The 19,011-nt window shown below is 42.3% G+C and overlaps 2 protein-coding genes across 2 annotated transcripts; one reads left to right on the top strand and one right to left on the bottom strand.

The window, feature by feature from the left end:
• Window positions 1-6,406: 6,406 nt before the first annotated feature.
• On the bottom strand, window positions 6,407-13,908 carry LOC132371354 (GTPase IMAP family member 7-like). The gene is made up of 2 exons (XM_059932586.1): window positions 13,840-13,908; window positions 6,407-7,326 (listed from the first exon to the last, which is right to left on the bottom strand). The coding sequence occupies exon 2, from the start codon at window positions 7,283-7,285 to the stop codon at window positions 6,407-6,409; it is 879 nt and encodes a 292-aa protein (XP_059788569.1). The 5' UTR covers window positions 7,286-7,326; window positions 13,840-13,908.
• Window positions 13,909-15,722: 1,814 nt separating this feature from the next.
• LOC132371355 (large ribosomal subunit protein eL43-like) lies at window positions 15,723-16,026 on the top strand. The gene has a single exon (XM_059932588.1). The coding sequence runs from the start codon at window positions 15,723-15,725 to the stop codon at window positions 15,999-16,001; it is 279 nt and encodes a 92-aa protein (XP_059788571.1). The 3' UTR covers window positions 16,002-16,026.
• The last annotated feature ends 2,985 nt before the right edge of the window (window positions 16,027-19,011 follow it).

Raw genomic sequence — 19,011 nt, forward strand, 5'->3', positions numbered from 1 at the left:
AAAACAAACTATGAAACTGGTTGGACAAGTAGAAAGCAAAAAATAAAATAAAACAAATGCATCCAAATAGATCATAAATTACAACTATGATAAGTACACCAAAGATTTCCGATAAAAAATAAGTATTGTTTGGAGTGGATTGCAAAGGAAATCCAAATCTAAAACATGAAACTTGAGATAGGTTGAAAGCAGAAGTAGAGGCAAATACAGCAATCCAATTCTAAACAAACAAGAACAAAATATCGAATAAAATAGAATTTGCATTCAGTGTTTCTTGCGAGCCTATTATGTGCCAAGCACTGTTTTAGGCAATTGGGTATATTAGCAAATAATAGCAGGTAAAGATCCTTGCCCTCCGGATCTTTCAGTGTTCCTTGAAGGGACAGAAAAGAAACAAAAAATGAGTAGTGTGTGAATTATAGAATAATTATAGGAGACGTTCACTTAACGTAAGAAAAAAAAATCAGGGAGCATGGTAAAGAGGACCAAGAGTGAGAAGGTAGGTTAAACTTCAACAGTGTGGAAAGGGAATACCTATAAAGTCCTATCCCGCAACATGGCAACTTGTTGATTGCAAATCTCAGAGAATGCAACCCAATCTAGGAAGAGTTTTAGATAATTGAGACGCTTTTAAACAAGAAGAAAGAACTTTGAGAACAATTGCCTTGGGTATTCCATTTTTTATATTTGTTTATAAATATAGATGAGACTGATGTTTAAAAATATAAGTTGGTTTGCAACGTCCTCGGGATCTTCCCAGGTGTCATCTGAAACCCGACGGTGAGGCAGACCACTCCGGGTGGGCAGCTGGCAGGTTTAATAAGCAAGGAACTTATAAAGCTTGTCCTGAGCGGCCACGAGGAGAATAGCTTTCCACCCGTGTCTGCCAGAATCGTCAACCTTTATCCAGAGGCCTTCAGTGGGTTCGGTCCCGTATAGCATCCAGATAGTGTCAATTTCTACTCAAGGCTGTATCCTTGCGGAGGCTTCTGGGAGTGGGGAGACCAGGCAGAATGCACATTCCAAGGACAGCGGAGTAGGTGGGGAGCCCCCAACTGTGTGGGTCCAGTTCTTAGGTCCAACTCTCAAGCCCCGTGACCCGCTCTCGCGATCTCACAGGCTCTCGTCTCGCGCACCGCGCCCTGGTGGTCAGCAAGGGCTTTCGCTAGCGCGGAGGTGGCTCCTTTGGTAGCTCCCTGGCTGCACTGGTGGCAGATGTCACAGCAACAATACAGTCACATGCAAGAGAAAACGCAGGTTAAGACAATGATTCCCAAAATCAATGACCAACTTTTTCTACCAAGAACCCTATGATCCGAGCCACTGATTTACTAGGTCCCCAGGTAGAGGGGTCAGATCCCTCAGGGTGTTCACTTGTGCCCTCATGTGACTCAATAAAGACGATACATTAACAGTCTCAGCAGTAGGAACACACTGCATTCTGTTTGGACAATGGCACGGGTGCTTCCTTGCCAGGCAGGGATCATGTCCAAGGCCATTCTAGTTTGGAGGGCAGCTTTTCTCTTTAGAGAAATGTCAGCGTTCAGTAAGGACAGGCTTTGTTGGCTACCATTCAAGACTTGCTGGGTGAACTTATCAAGGGCTTCTATGTCTGTATACCTTCCAGAAAGGATGCAATTTTGCCTCTATATTCAACAAATTACCATTCCAATGAACTTTTGGTTGTTCGTGGATTATATACGCAGCACTTTACAAATGATTGCTGTGTCTCAAACATGCCTCCTTTGACCTTGGGGCTCATTTCTCAACATCTCTGGAACCCCTCTGCTGGAGTCATCTTTGAACTTAAAAGCCACAGTGGAAAACAAGTCTCTGATTTGTAGCTTCCTTTTCTTTTCAAACAGAAGCATGCTTTCAAGTTTGATCATTGACCCTGTTCACCAGATTGAGAATCTGGCACACAGTAAATCCATTCTCCATAGGTCAAGTTGTGATCTCTAAGAACGGTCAGAACTTTGGCCACAGTCATACCATTAACTTGCTGTGACAGTCTCCTATTCATAGCAGTGAGCTTTACTGCCTGTCCTCTCCTTAGCCACAAGGACGGGGAGACTCCATGGCACAGACTTTTAGCTGGTCGAGGCTCCGCTCTGATTGACCGTGAGAAAATAAGGCTCAGGGCTCTTAGGGACGCTTCCCCCCCTTCAGATGTTGCAGGCCCTACTCCACCCCTTTGAATCTTTTGACTCTGTGGGATGTACACATAAATACCCCTCTGGGAATGTGGTCATGTCAAATTTCTTCCCATAATCTGCACGAGCAGAGCGCTTCCCTGGACTCCTGCTACACCACTCACGGGAAGCACGCAGTGCCACTCGTACAGGAAGAGGGTTGGCAAGATCTTGGCGTTCTTCTCTAGAGTGATCTCCTCCATAGCAAAGAAGGTGATCTATGGCTAAGCCTGTGATTAAATAAGACAGGCTTCACAAAGAAGGGAGGGCAAAGAAGGAAGACATTTATTCTTGTCTCCTACTGGCCCATCAAACTGGGCCCATTAGTGCCTCATGAAGGAAATCTTGGATAGCTTCTGCCTTAAGCGCAAACCCTCTCCAGTCTCCATGAGTCCCATTTGTGTAATTACAACATCCAACCCAATAATCAAACTCGGAATTTCATTGCAGGGTAAAGCCTCTCCTTCCCCTGGCTTGTGCCTGCTTCCGCCGAAGGACCAGCAGTGTGCACAGGGCTTCTTCCATCTCTCCCCACCCTGCCCTTCGCCTCCTCCTCCTCCCATCACTCGCCTTGGTTGTGACTCCTCGTGGGTTGGAGGAGAAGAGGAAAAGCCATTGAAGACAAGTCAGGTGTAATCTGGCTTTGGGGGATGGAGGCGCACTTCGTGGCTCTTTTCCTCACAGGGCCCCATTAATGACTGTTCAGAGAGTCTCCCTGGAAATCTGCAATTACAAGTCCAACTGATGGCCACTATCTCCCCTCCAGCTGGTCACTTCGACTCCAGTTCCGGGCACAGTTGAGATCCCTGGTGGACTTCCGGGCAAGTCCCCTTCAAGCTGGCTTTGGCTGGCTCCCTCCTGTGTGGCCCACGTTTGGTTTATGGGGAGCACATACTTTTGCCGCACAGTCAGTGAAAGTTGTGGTTGCTTCCAATCAGCCTCCTCAGTCTTTACCCCCTGGCGCATAGCAACGTCCTTTCGTATTATATTTCCCACAGGAGCACCCGGCTCCAAAGCTAAACTCCAGAGGACACAGGTCATGTCCTCCCAGGAATCGCTCACCATACACCACTCATGTCCTCTGGCAGCATCAAAGCCCAAGGGGCCACCTTACTTGCTGTGAGGTGAGAGGGAACCGTCGTCCTATTGGGCAGGGCACACAAGTGGAGCCCTGGTGGAGCCTCCCTTATTAAATCACATGGTTACACAGAGATCCCCCTCTTCACCAGGGAGCTAATTACTCTCGAGATGAAGCCCAAGAATTTGCCAGTCCTGAAGCTTGTTGTCCTTATGATCTGAATGTCCTCTTTTAAAAAGCCCTTTCCTCTTGACCTCTTCAAATACCTACTGAATCAGTTGAAGAGCTAAACCTCACCTAACTGGTTTCTAGCTCCTTCCTTGGCAGGTCCTGCCCAGATCTTCTAGTGTATGAGTTTGGAATGTGGGGGTGTTGGCAATACTGAGGACTCAGCTGAAATTCACATTTATGTTCATATCCTGCCACATTCACCCCAGGCCTCTCACATAACCTTCAGTCCAAAATTTCAATGTAGGACGTTGACATTGGACCCGCCCTTTGACGTCTGCTACTCAGCTTGTCACAGACCTAATTGAGTACTGTCACTCCTGAGTCTACCCCGATGATCTTATCTGCAGACCCTAACTTTCCTGTTTCTGAAGAGAAGCATGATTAATCATTCCAGGCACCCACATGGACACATCCTATACATCCTTCATAGGAGATTTCAAGCCCTGAATTCTTCCTCAAGTCTTCTCCTATGAATCCTACTTTCATTCCCCAATTATGGGTCATGGCTCTCACATATTTCAACAATAGGAATAATGCACACAATAAATGCTGGAATTTCCAGAGACCTCAGAACTCAGAACCACCTTCAGAGAAAACTGGGATGTAAGGATTGTGAAGATAATTGAGCAGGCAAGAATTCCTTCGACGCAGGAGAAGATAATGTCGATGATTTTTATTTGATTTATTCATTTCTCCTCTGGGCATGACTTACCTTCCAAAGTGGAATATAAGTTGCATCTTCCATAGGCCCTAACATATGCCTAGATACACACAAGTTAATTGAATTAATAATGCTTCTGCAAGTTGCTGAGAGAAAATATCATTTAAACAGTTCTTAAATGAAAGGTGTCAGGACAGTGCATGAATAGTTCGCTCTCTAGAGACAATAGTGCACTGATGAATCACTCACAAGGAACTACCTCTAAATATAAGAATTGTGTTATCGGGAATAGCAGTTTGGACTAGCGGTGTTATGTCACAACATATATTGTGAATGTTTTCTCACAATGGGCTTTTCTTCCATGCTGTCTTTACTCCATTCGTGATATTTGTGACGACCCTTAGCATGAGCAGGTATTTGGGATCCTATTTTCTCCAGATTTGATCTCGAATCCCTGCCTCCCTAAATTTCACCAGTGCAGTAAATACTCTCAGTCACATTCACAGGCAAAGCAAAGGACAGCTGTAAAAAGTCCAACAGTTTGAGTTTGGGTTATCTGCCATCATTATAAATGATATAAAGTCATCCCTCTAACTTTGAAGTTTTGCAATTATTTTAGCCGGACAGAACCTTTTATCTGCTCACTGCCAATGTCACAGTCCATGGGGGTAAACTTGTCCCAAAGATTTCAACAGTCAGGAGAGATTTTTCTGCTGGCAGAAAACACTAGAGTGAATTGAAAAACAACAACAACAACAAAAGTCAGGGAATGCTCTGAAAGAGAAAAAGAAGTAGGTATCATAAGATGTATCAATCAGGATTCCAGCAGAAAACAGATGGCTTAGTATAATGAAGTAGTTGGAGGAGAGCCTAGTGAAGGGGCTTCCTACAAGCTGTGGATACAGGGGTTGGAAATGACAAGGGAGAGGGCTAGGAACAGCGAGGAAATTACATCCTTACCCTAAGGGGTGAACAAAAGCTGGAGCCCAGAAGGAGAGCTGGGTAGAGAGCCTCCAGGGGAGGAGTTATGAGCTTCGGCTTAGGGTCGCAGCTAGTGCGAGATGCCCCTGCAGGGAGAGAGGCAGGAAAACAGATACCCTGACCTTGCTTTTCTACCGTCGAGAGCTCTCCTGCTTGGATTTCCCATTGGCAGAAACCAAGCAGAAGTCAGAGAGCAAGAGATCCCACTGACGTAGTCCATTTAGATCAGCGTCCCAGGCAAAAAGCTAGAGTGAAAGAAGGGTGAACTGTGGATCTGCAGAGGCAAGAAAAATATTTGGCACAGAAGAGATTTCTAAGGGACAGCAGGGGCATTTTAAGTTAGGATGGTACCTTAATAAAAAAAGAGAGAGAAAAAAACAATAAGAGGATTTATCAACCTCCACATCTCCATGAACCACAGAGTAATGGTGCCAGAGAAGACTGATGCTTCACTAACAAAGTACTCATAGATGTGGATTGAAATAAGACACATTATCAGTGGTGCTGACACTTAACGTATGCAGGGTTTCTTATTTGAAGTTTCCTAAATTGACTCTTTGAACTCTCTGAAATAGATCATTGCCTGCTTATGTCAATTTCATAACCTCTTACATTCACTGGCATCGTGTAGAAGGACAGCGGGGAGCCGGGAGTCTTGGGGAATGTGCTGGGAAGATATTTCATTCTGGTTAGCTCTCACTGCATAACAAACCATCCCAAAACTTAGTGGTTTAAAACAACAACAATCATTTATTTTTCTCATGAATCTGCAATTTGGGCAGGACACTGTGGGGATGGCTCACGTTTGCTCTTTGCAGCTTCATCAGTAGGCAACTGGAGAATGCACTTTGGTGTCACCTCGCTTGCATGGCTGGCAAGCTGCTTTTGGCGGGCAGCTGAAATATCAGCCAGGGGAGTGGGCCAGTGACTTCAAGTCCTCTTCATGCGGGTGACTTGGGCTTCCTCACAACATGGTGGCCAAATTCCAAGGGCAAGCACCCCGAGACAGCAAGGAGGCATTTTCCTTTTCTAACCTTGGAAGTCACATGGTGTTGCTTCAAACACCCAGAATTTATCGAAGCAGTCACAAAGTCCATCCAATTTCAAGGCAGGGGACATAGACCCATAACTCAATGGAAAGAGTAACAAGGTCAGATTGTAAGAAGAAGTCAGAAAGAAGATATGGTTTTAGCCCTCTTTGGAAAATGCAAACTACCATATTAACAACTTATAGTAAATTGAGAAGTAAAAATACAATTTACACTACCAAAACATTTGCCATACTTTTGAAAGAATATTTTTAATCCCCTTGAAAACAATTTGAAATAAATTCTCCTCGGCTTCTTCCCTTATATTTTTCATTCGTTCATCATGCTTCTTCATTAGCAATTTTATTTGTTCCTCCTTTTCTTCCTGTGGTCTATGGGCATATTCCTTTTGAAGTAGTTTAATCTCCTTTTCTAACTGATCAGCGTAGATTTTCTTCAAGACTTCCTCCCGCTTTCTCAGCTTTTCCTCCGTGTCCTTGTATATGGCGTCGGAAAAGTAAGCCCCCTGGTTGTTCTGCACCATCTTCTCTATCAGCTCCACCAGCTCCCACACCTGAGCTTCCTTCTCAGCCTGGTCTGAACTCCTGTTACTGAAGGCGCAGCAGCGGTCTCCACACTCCTCGAGGATGCTTCGTAGCTTTACATCCGCACCCCGCACAAAGTCGCTTAGGCTGTGGTCGTCCAGCTCCTCTTTGCGAGTGAACAAGATGATCATGTGCTTCATGGCTGCTTCCCCAAACACAGCCTTGATCAACGCCACGGTTTTCTGCTCTTCGTCCGTGTAGCGGCCCAGCTGCATGACCAAGACGATGGCGTGAGGTCCGGGGCAGGAGGCGAGGACACAGCGGCTGATTTCCCTGCAGGTGGTGCTCAGGCTCTCCTTGGTGTCGAAGAGCCCTGGGGTGTCAACAACGAGAAGGTCTCTCCCCTCCCATTTCCGGGATGCTTTCTGACAAGTTTTGGTAACAGCCTGGGCAGCAAGCCTAGACTTGAATACGTTTCCCCCGAGGATGGTGTTTCCTGTGGCACTTTTCCCACTTCCAGTCTTCCCGACCAGCACGATCCTCAGAGCGTTGTCCTGGGCATCAGCCATGTTTATATCAAGAGGCCGTGGGGCTTAGGTACCCACAAGATCTTAAGAAAAGGAAGGAGAGGGAAAAAGGGTCAATTTGGGCAAGTGAGAACCATTCCCAACTCTCTTTTTTTTTCTTTCTTTTCCTCCCTGAAAATGTGTAATATTCTATTATGCATAAACAGCTCAATTGCTGTGGAAGAAATAACAAAGTACTTAAAGAGTATCCCCACAAAAGAGTCATGTCCAGATGATTTCACATGGAATTAATTGAAACCTTTGAAGATCTGATAATCTCAGTGCTACTTAAACAATTCCTGATCACATAAAAAGAAAGGAAAACGTTCAGCTCTTTCTATGAAGCGAGTGTAATGTTGATCCTAAAAGCTAACCACGATTTCACCAACAAATAAAGCGATACACATGTCTCATGTGTGAGTATTGATTCAAAAATCCTAAATAAATTATTAGACACTAAAAAGCAATACACCTTGATTAAGTATTACTGTTTCAGAAATACTAGGGTGGTTCAACATGAGGAAATTGTTGTAACACATCCCACTAATAGGTTAAGAAGAAAAGGAACTAGGTGCAAAAAAGACATTTGGCCAAATTCAACACTGATTCACGTTCTTTTTTTTTTTTATAAATTTATTTATGTATGTATTTATTTTTGGCTGCATTGGGTCTTTCTTGCTGCACACAGGCGTTCTCCAGTTGCGGTGACCAGGGGCTATTTTTCATTGCGGTGTGCAGGCTTCTCATTGCAGTTGCTTCTCTTGTTGCAGAGCATGGGTTCTAGGCACACGGGCTTCAGTAGCTGTGGCTCACGGGCTCTAGAGCGCAGGCTCAGTAGTTGTGGTGCATGGGCTTAGCTGCTCCACGACATGTGGGATCTTCCCATACCAGGGCTTGAACCCGTGTTCCCTGCATTGGCAGGCGGATTCTTAACCACTGTGCCACCAGGGAAGCCCAACACTGATTCATGTTTAAATCATAAAATTTAAATGAATAGATACTTCTTTAACATGATTTTACATAAATATATATTAAAATTTTTTTTCATCGCTTTTTTTTCATGCAACTAAAATAGTTGATTATGAAGTTCATTTGGATGAAGAAAACAGAAAATTAGCCTTGGCAATCAAGAAAAGAAAAATGAGGGAAGACTAGCTCTACCAGATAGTAGAACATTATAGTTCCTATAATTAAAGCAGTATGGTGTTGGTGCACGAATAGAGAGAACAGTGAAACAAAAACAGAAGATTCAGGAGTAGACCAAACTGATCACACTATATTCATTTATATTCAATTCAATTATATCATGTTATATTTATATTCAATAAGGCAGCATCTCACATCAATGGGAAAAAAGATGGACTAATAAGCAACACTGAGATAACAATACAGAAAAAGATAAAACTGCATCCACTTCCTGATGCCATTCAAATTCCAAATAGATTAGAAATTTAAATGTAAAAAAAATCCATATGATAATAGAAGAAACATGGATAAATCTTTGTAACCTGGGGTTGGGGAATATATTTCTAAGATTTGAAATAGAGTAAGGAAAAAGACTCCTAAATTTGATTACATAAAAATCAAAAAGATAATGTGAGGCAAACAAACAAATAAACAATCCATACACAAATTAAAACACAAATGTCAAACTAGGGGAAAATTCTTTTTTCCAACTTCTATAAAAGAGGGGCAAGGGGCAATTTTCCTTTTACACAAAGAATATCTATACAGATGGCCAACAACCACATGAAAAGATGCTCAGCATCACTAAACATTGAAGAAATGCAAATCAAAGCTACAATGATGTATCACCTCAGAGCAGTCAGAATGGCCATGATCAAAAAGTCTACAAACAATAAATGCTGGAGAAAATGTGGAGAGGAGGGGACCTTCCCACACTGCTGGTAGGAATGTAATTTGGTGCAGCCGCTATGGAGAACAGTATGGAGGATCCACAAAAAACTAAAAATAGAGTTACCAGAGGATCCAGCAATCCCACTCCTGGGCACATATCTGGACAAAACTCTAATTTGAAAAGATACATGCGCCCCTATGTTCTCAGCAGCACCATTTACAATAGCCAAGACATGGAAACAACCTAAATGTCCACTGACAGATGAATGGATAAAGAAGATGTGGTACATGTATACAATGGAATATTACTCAGCCACAAATAAAATGAAATAATGCCATTTGCAGCTACATGGATGGGCCTAGAGATTATCATATTGAGAGAAGTAAGTCACACAAGGAAAGACAAATATCATATGGTATCACTTACATGTGGAATCTAAAAAAAATACAAATAAACTTATTTACAAAACAGAAACAGACTCACACACATAGAAAACAAACTTCTGATTACCAAAGGGGAAAGTGGCGGAAGAGGGATAAATTAGGAGTATGGGATTTATGGATACATACCACTATATATAAAATACAAAAGCAACAAGGATTTGCTGTATAGCACAGGGAACTATATTCAATATCTTGTAATAACCTATAATGCAAAAGAATCAGAAAAACAAAATATATAACTGAATTACTTTGCTGTACACCTAACACTAACACAGTATTGTAAATCAACTATACTTGAATTACAAAATTAAAAATAAAAACAAAGAATATCTAAAAGTAGAGAAACAAAAGACCAGCAACTCGATAAAAAATGGAGAAAGATATAAATAAACAGTTCAAAGAAAAAAATGTAAATATCCTTTGAATATATAAAAAGAGATTAACATTCACTCGTAATAGAGAAAAATATATCAAAACATAGAAAAATTAAATTAATTATTTAATATTACACTAAGATACTATTTCTCACCTACAGGTTTGGCAAAAATCCAAAAGTTTGCTGGCATAATATATTGGTAAAAGGTGTAGGGGAAACAGGTGCTCTCCCACATGGCTAGTGCGAATGGAAAAGCAGTCTAAAACATCTAGAGGAGAAGTTAGCAATATCTTGCAAAAGTACATGTGCATTTACCCTTTGATTATCAACCTCAATTTTGGGATTTATCCCAAAGGTACACTGACAAAAATACAGAAACAAATTATGCAGAAGGCTGTTTACTGCACCACTATTTGAAATAGCAAAAGACCAAAAACCTATCAAATGCCCATCAGTATGGGCCTGGTTGAATAAACTAAGGTATATTCACGCAGTGCAGTACTAGCCAACTGTAAAACGGAATGAGATATATCTTTATATCCAGGTATGGAGACATCTCCAGGATATATCATTAAGCAAAAAAAGCCAAGTGAAAAAAATAATGTAGAGTTTACTATCATTTCTCTAACAAGGAGGACTGGGGCCTACATATATAAAAGGTAATATGTATATTTTTTCATTCATACGTAAAAACAATGGCAGGATTATCGGAAAAGAAAGCAGACAAAAAAGTTACGTATATGGGGATGGAAGAAACAGGGTGGAGGGAAGCTGGGGATAGAAGCTGGGAACTAGACTACTTTGGATATACTTAGATTTCATAGATTTGATCTTGAAAGCATATATTATACAGCAAAAATTATATTTCAAAATACTAGTAAAAATCCAAAGCAAATGAAACAAACTAGCCAGATTGTACTTTGTGTGGTGGATGAACCACAAAAAAATTGGTCCTAGAGACTTGACAATGCAGTAATTTCTTTGTCCATCCCCAGTAGGATATAGTTAAGCACCACCCCCCCAAAAAAAACCTGCAAAAAATTGTTTTCGGGAATCCTACTCTTAGTTGTGTGTATGTGCGTGTGTGTGTTTCTATAGTTTTGAAATCCATTGAAAAGGCATAAAAACAATGATGAGCTCAGTAACAGTGAGCACCCTTCGTGCAGATTGTAACCTTCAAATGCCATTTCCCACCAGAAATTCAGGGCTCTCAGGAGAAAGCATGGATTCCAGGTCTGGGCCAGGCAATGTACGAGTTGAGCATAGACCGTCTTGTCATACTAGACAGCAAGGATGCTATGAAAAAAATTACTAGGATCGCATCAAAAGGACTTAAGAGCCAACTTGAAGACGATCCCCCACGGGACAAAGATGAGGCAGTTTGAGCATCAATAAGAATAATGATCCCAAGGGATTGAAATATATCAAACAAGTTAAAATCTATGTGTTCATAGCAATGCCATCTTCTTAGAAGAAGTCAGTTGTTCGCTTTGGAGTATGTTAGGAGTATGTCATTCTGAACGTTGACAAAGGGAAAGAACAAAGCATTTATCTTGTCTTTCTTATATAACTGTGCCTCGTGGAAATGAAAGAATTGTTGAGGGGAAGTTTCTTTTTATAGGATTATTCCATCTAATAAATGAAGAAAGAATGATAGAATTAGAATATCATAATTTGTGACCCTTAAGGAAACGTATACTCAAGGTAATCATTAATATCTGAGACAACCAAACATTATGTGCCTTCTGATTGACATTAACAACTGCACTTGTGAAGTACTCCCACCAAAACACCAGCCAAGCTTTAATCTGACCAAGCTTCTCCCTAAACAGAATGCACACAAAACACTGGAACTAGAAGAGCATGACAAGTGACATTTTGGGGTGTAATCAACAAAGTGTACACTTCCAATTCTGTTGGACAAAAGACTTCCCCTTTCTTAAAGAAATTTTACAGCAAGAAACAAGGAAGGTAGAAACCTATGTGTTAAGTTAAATTTAAGAGATATCAATGAATTGCAATTTATGGACCTCATTTGGGCGCAACTTCAAACAATTTTTAAAATTATGAGACAATCAGGGCAATGTGAATATAACTGGTAATTTTCTAGAAATTCTCATTGCTTTTTGAAGTCTGATTATGGTAATTTTTTAAAATGGTCTTTATCTTTCAGACATACATACTCAAATATTTACTGATAAAGTGACACAAGGTCTGACATTTGCTTCAGAGAAATCTGGGGTGGCTGGGGAGTGGTGAGTATATAAATGAAACAGGACTGGCATAAACTGATAATTGTTGAAGCTTGGTATAGGTACATGGAAGTTCCTTATATTATTCCCTTTATCTTTCAATAAGTTAAAAAAAAATTCCACAATAAAAAAAATAACCTGGGTGTAGTGTAACCGCTACTGAATGTATACTGTATACCAAGCACACTAATAAATATGTTTTGTATATTAGAGTCATCCCTCCATATCAATATGGAGGGGGGGATTGATTCCAAGACCCCAACATGTTCCAAAATCTGCAGATGCTCAAATATCTCATGTAAAATGGCTAGTACAGTTGGCCCTCCATATCGGGTTTTCATATTGGCAGATTCAAACTACCTTGGATGGAAATTTCCATCCTCTTTGGTTGAATCTGCCAATGTACAACCAGGGATATGGAGAGTTGAATGTGCATTTATTGAAAAAAATCCACATATAAGTGGACCCGCACAATTCAAATCTGTGTTGTTCAATGGTCAGTTGTGTCTCACTTACTCGCAAAACTAACCTGCAAGGAAGCTAACTTTATTACCTGAGTTTTTTAAATGAGGAGACTGATGTGGCTCAAGAATTCTGAGACACTTGCCCAAGGTCATTGTGCCAATAGGTGTTGAACAGAGAGGGGTCCAATTCAAAGGCTGTCTGACTACCACGCTCACTCTTAAGCACTGCACACTACGGCCTCTTCTTGTTCCTTCTCAGACCCGTCATTCTGTAGTCTACATCAGGTCAGAGGCAGATGAGGGGAAGACAGTCCACACTCTTTCCCGAATGGTGAACTGGTTAGCAAGCCTATAATTAGGGAAGGCAAGGAAGGGGGTCTCACATACATGGTTTTTTTAGAATAGCTAATCCTCTCTGCATAGCACTTGCTCCGCAACTCATAGGTCACCCTATTAGGGACACAGCTTCTCTCTGTGAAGTGTCGGAAAGAATTCAAAGTGAATTCTAGATTTCCTGTGTCATTAGTGACCTGGGTAATCCCTGGAGAGTCACCATGCTCTCAGGGGTTCTGATCCTCTTTCAGGAAAATCAACAAGGGCCTACTGTATAGCACAGGGAACTCTACTCAATATTCTGTAATAACCTTTATGGGAAAAGAATCTGAAAAAGAATGGATATACGTATATGTATAACGGAATCACTGAGCTGTATACCTGAAAGTTACACAACATTGCAAATCAACTCTACTCCAATATAAAATAAAAATTAAACTAAAAACAAGAAACAGGGGTTTAGACTGGGTGGCCTCTGAATTGCCTTCCAGCTCTAAAGACCTGCCTTGGGGACACTCATTTCCTATTAAGGGAAAACTCTGGGTTATCAAGTGGTACTCAATGTCCATCACAACAGCACCTAGATAGACGGTGCAGTTTTCAGCTAAGGTTTGTCCTGTTGAATATGAGGTGTATGGACATTATGCTCATAAACGTCTTTCCTCCCCTCTCTCCCCTCCACCACCAGCACTCTGGCAGCATCCTCCTTCCTGCGTTGCCTGCACACCACCTGGTCCCTTCTCGGGCCACAGCCCAGCCCCGCGCGGACTCCCTGTATCCTACTGCCCCTCGCAGCTCTATCCTCTGGGGCCTCTTCTCAGCCCGGCTCACCTTTTGAAGGAGTTGAGGAGTTGTCAAGTTTTCTCCAAAGAAGCTGTTTGAGCCCGTGCTTTTGCTTTAACTATGCGGGGAAAATGTTTGCACCTTCTGAAACCTCTGAGCCAGGAAGCAGATTGGGTGGAGCCAGTGAAGGAACTGTTTGCCTTTAAAGAGACAGAAATATTGCCCCATAATTTGGTGGGTGCTTCAGCTTTGACAAGTTGAAAGCTTTTTCTCCGTGTGCCTGTTATCACACCAACATTGCCAAAGTTCTACTTGTTGTTTGGGGTTATTGTGGTGGATCCAAAAGGCCCTTAGTAAATGACCTAAATCTTGCCCAGAAAGCCAGTCACAGTGTCTGATCATCATTCCTGGGTGCACTGGGAGACTGCAGGGCTCTTCGGGGAAGAAAGAAGTCAGACACGTGGCTTGGTGTATCCTAGGGATAGCGCCAGTCTATTGCTGGGTGGAGAGTAGAACTTGTAAGTGATGAACTTGAATATTTAGCTGAAGAGATTTCTCAGTACAGTGTGGAAGGTGCAGTCTGCTTTCTCCTTGCTGCTTATAGTAAAATGCAAGAGGAAAGAGACTGGAGTGATGCAGCTACAAGCCAAGGAATGCCGAGGACTGCCAGCAACCACCAGCAGCTGGGAAAACACAAGGGAGGATCCCCCCCGGAGCCTTCAGAGAGCGTGGCTTTGCCAGCATTTTGAGTGCGAACTCCCAGAACTCTGCAGCAATAAATGTCTCTGCTTTGAAGCGTCATAGTTTGTAATAATCTGTTAGAGCAGCTCTAGGAATCTAGTCTATCACCTTTCTCTTTTCCTCTACCTTTTCCCCTGCCTGCTTTCTGTTCCTCCTAACGGCCTAAACACTCCTCTCCTGCATTACATGGTCTGAGCGGTGCAAATTTACTAGAATGTGCTCTTCCGCATTCCCTACCCACACGTCTGGCCCAGATGGACCATGAAAGTCTCAGTGATTAGAGAAGTTGTGGCTTTCTCAGGAGTTTAGCTTTGAAATTCTCTGGAGACCCTAGCTTTTGTCAACAATTTACACAGCACTGTCAACTGAAAAAAGTGCACAACCGAAAAGTTGAGAATTCTCTTTTATTCAGCAGACTTTCTGAGGACTTGAGGCCCCGGAGGCAGCCCCTCAGCTAGCTCTGAGGGACCACTCCCAAGACATAAGAGAGGAGCCTGGTACTGGCATCTTTACAATCGGCATGGCGCTTTTCTCCAGCACAATCCAGTGTCAGTAGATCGGCTTCACTCTGTGCGGGTGAGCGGACCCAGGTTTGCTTCAGTAATAGAAATCATCTGTCACGTAAATGCTATTAAAAATGCATTTGCCTAACTGTATTTTCTTTAATTTGCTTTTCTATATCAGTGAGAAGATTTTCAACGAAACTGAAATTTAAGAGTTCTGTGTTTTAGAACTTTAGGGTTTAATTTATCATGCCTTCAAAAGCTTGCCTACGGTAGGTACTCAATAAAGACCCTCTTTTAAGTGCACAGGTTAGACCAAGAGCAAATCTCTATTGTCACTGTTATTAGCCCCTGAATATTAGTTCTTAGTTTTCCTTTATGTTGTACAGTCCCAGGTAACACTATCAGTTTCCTTTAGTTGGTTTAATAAATATTTCCTGAGGGGCAGGTCCATAAGCTCTGTCTTATAATGCCACACAAGGGAAGTAATCCCCAGTGAAACATGTCTATCCTACAATATAACTAAACAAAAGAGATGTAACCATCTTATATAAAGCCTATTTACATATACCAATTTTTATTAACTTTCATCTCAGTGTTATCATTTTATACCTTTACCTTTAGTTTCCATTAGGAGCCAATCAACAGGTCTTCTCCTCTCTGGGCTCAGACCTAGGTGGTGGCGACATGGTTAAATGCACCAAGAAGGTCAGAATGGTGGGTAAATACGGGACCCATTATGGTGCCTCCCTCCGGAAAACGGTGAAGACAATTGAAATCAGCCAGCACGCCAAGTACTCTTGCTCCTTCTGGGGCAAAATCGAGATGAAGAGACGAGCTGTGGGCATTTCGCACTGTGGTTCCCGCATGAAAACTGTAGCTGGTGGTGCCTGGACCTACGACACCACTTCTGCCGTCACAGTAAAGTCAGCCATCAGAAGACGGAAGGAATTGAAGGACCAGTAGAAGCGCCACCATTTGAAACATTGCTAGCCTACAATAAATGGGTTAATTTATGTAATAACAACAACAAAAACAAAAAACAAGGCTTGTTCTTACAAGGACTCCTAGATGTTTTTTTTTTCTTTTTATCCCCAACCATTTAATCTATTTTGTATAAAAGACTCTGGGTCCCCAGGGATTTCCCTGGTGGTGCAGTGGTTAAGAATCTGCCTGCCAACGCAGGGGCACAGGTTCGAGCCCCGGTCCGGGAAGATCCCACATGCCGCAGAGCAACTAAGCCCCTGAGCCACAACTACTGCCCCGCGTGCGCCTAGGGCCCGCACTCCGCAACAAGAGAAGCCGCCGCAGTAAGAAGCCTGCGCACCGCAACGAAGAGTAGCACCCGCTCGCCACAATTAGAGAAAGCCCGCGCACAGCAGTGAAGAACCAATGCAACCAAAAATTAATTAATTAAAAAAAAAAAGACTCTGGGTCCCCAGAGAGGAGTTGAGCCAAGGGACCCAGGCCCTGTTGTCAATCTTTAAACTTGACTAACTGGCCTAACTGCTGCCTCAGGTAATCGTTGTTCAGGTATCTCAGTGTAATTTTCCTTCTGCCCTTTATATAGAGAGATATATTATAGATATACATATTTATTTATTTTAAACTGGGGTAAATAGAGGGGACTTGATTGGGGCCTTTTAATGTTGGGGACCAGTTGGGGGGGTCCTTTTGGACCATCCAACCTTAGGTCATGTTCTATCAAAACCTTTTCCTTTAATCTTATTAACATTCATTTTATTTACCCATTTTTAAATACCAGTGATAGGGATAGAGTAGGATAGTTACACAGGTAGTTTTAGAAATGCCACTAGGGGATTATAGATGGAGAGGGAACTTTAGGCAACTTTGGGAGACCACTCTAAGTTAATGATCACTCAGGAAAGCTATTGGAACATCATGAAACAAAGCAGGCTTGCTTAACAATAAAGCCATATATAAAAGCACAAGATATTCAAGGTCAGCAAGATACTGATCCTTAGGACCAAGTGGAACGGAGCAGAACGCAGAACCCTGAAGTGCCCCGCCTCCCCAACCAGACTGTAGCCATGACATAAGCTGCTCCATCTTGAGCAGTACTGAATCTAGGGCCAGCACAATTCCAGGAACTGCCCTCAAGAGAATGCGATTAACATTATTGCTCATAATAATGTATATCTTTGTGGACAGCCAAAGAATTGTAGCTTTTCTGCTCATATATGTAAACAGGCAACTCAAATTGTCAGCAAAGAGGTGCTACAGACCCATCATGTCAACATCTTCCACTCTGAGAAGATGGCACCCTATGTCAGCATGAAGTTATAGAAGATGAATCTTTGCCCCTAATCCCATAGAAATGGAGTGATCTTTAACAGTGGGGAATTGAAAGCAGCTCTTTTGCCGCTTTCCTGTTTGCCCATTTCCATTCCCCTCTAACCTTAAAATAACCTAATTATAGGAATGAGATCACTAGGCAATTTAACCTAACTCCTGACCTGAGCTCTCCTGAATGCACACCATGCCTCGTCTAACCTGTTGAACCTTTTCCTAGATTAAACGAAGAATGAAGAATTAAGTAGCTAAGGAATGACCAGCTCTCTGCCCCCAGTAGCCTCCTAGGCAATCCTGCAGGCAGATCACACAGGCAAGATAATATCTAAAGAGAGAGCCAGCCAGCCTGCACACAATGGAGAAGGATGCAGAACCCAGCTTCTTGCTTTGATGATTCACTGAGATTCCTGTCCCCCATTTTTCCCTTTAAAAACTGTCATGGCTGAGCAGAGTCTTCGGAATTGGTTTCTGGACATGAGTCCACCTTCTCTCCAGATTGCCAGTTTTTCTGATTAAAACACTTTTCCTTTCTACTGACACTTGCCTTTTACATTATTGGCTCCTGAGCGGCTAGCAGCTGAACCTGGGTTTGGTAACACAAGGACAGGAATATAAGGGAAAGGTGACATTCCAAAGCAGAAGACCCTCATTATACTGAAACCTGAGATGACTTAACATATTTGAGTATATGTTGCCACACTTCTGCTGATCTGAATAGCGCCATGACAGTCCTAGTTTGATCGTATAGGGTCAAAAACACCCCCGCCCAACGTGAAAGAGGAGCTAATGACGTAAGCATGACATCTACTCAAAGAATGAGGAAGAAGGTGGTCTTCTCTCCCTCCCCACTTTTCCTTTGGTTATAAAAATGTAGCCCATTTAGTTCTCGGGGCAGAGCCCTCTTGCTTGCCCACTTGTATCCTTCGCGAGGGTCCTATATTAATAAATCTGGTTCTTACCTGTCACATTGCTTCTTGCTGAATTCCTGCTGCACCGAGACATGAAGAACCTGAGCTTCATTAAGTCCTGAGATGAGTTGTGCAGTTTCAGTTGGAAGATTGTGGGTTCGAGTCCCAATTGAGGTGTGCGGTTTCACCAAGAAAACATCTGTTTATAATGAGAGCTTTCTAAAAATTTACCGATTTAGAAGTTTTTCCAGTTTCAAGGATCCATCATCTGGCCATTAATGAGATACAATATTAATAGTGATTCAAACCAATAAGATGCAAGAGGCTTCCCCACAAGAGGGTGCAAAGGATGCACCTAAAAAAGATCCAGAGGGTTTATTCCCCAAAATAGTCTAAGAAAGTACAGGCTGATGCAACAAAGGTTAAGATGGCAACAACAACAAAAAAAGAAAACCCTGAAAGTTGACACAGGCAAAAGACTGCTCAGAGTCCAAGTCTATTTGATTGGCTGCTAAATGTGCACCTATGGGTACCTTTTGGATGGCAGAGACTATAACAGGAAAGAACCAGTTCTGACTCCATGTTGGATCTGTTTCTTTGCCTTTAGCCTTTGCTTTTCGTTGCTTTTGTGATTATAATCATACATAATGGGCTGCTTCAGGGAATCCTACCCACCTGTGAAGGGCTGTAAGACAGAAGAAATTAATACATCCCCTCCCAGAAGCTGGCCATTCCAGGAGATGTTTTGCAAGACT

The sequence above is a fragment of the Balaenoptera ricei genome, chromosome 9 (assembly GCF_028023285.1).
Source record: "Balaenoptera ricei isolate mBalRic1 chromosome 9, mBalRic1.hap2, whole genome shotgun sequence".
Classification (NCBI taxonomy): domain Eukaryota; kingdom Metazoa; phylum Chordata; class Mammalia; order Artiodactyla; family Balaenopteridae; genus Balaenoptera; species Balaenoptera ricei.

Bases quoted from the DNA above. Each gene is read 5' to 3' on its own strand.
- LOC132371355 (XM_059932588.1), top strand. From the start codon at position 15,723: ATGGTTAAATGCACCAAGAAGGTCAGAATGGTGGGTAAATACGGGACC.
- LOC132371354 (XM_059932586.1), bottom strand. From the start codon at position 7,285: ATGGCTGATGCCCAGGACAACGCTCTGAGGATCGTGCTGGTCGGGAAG.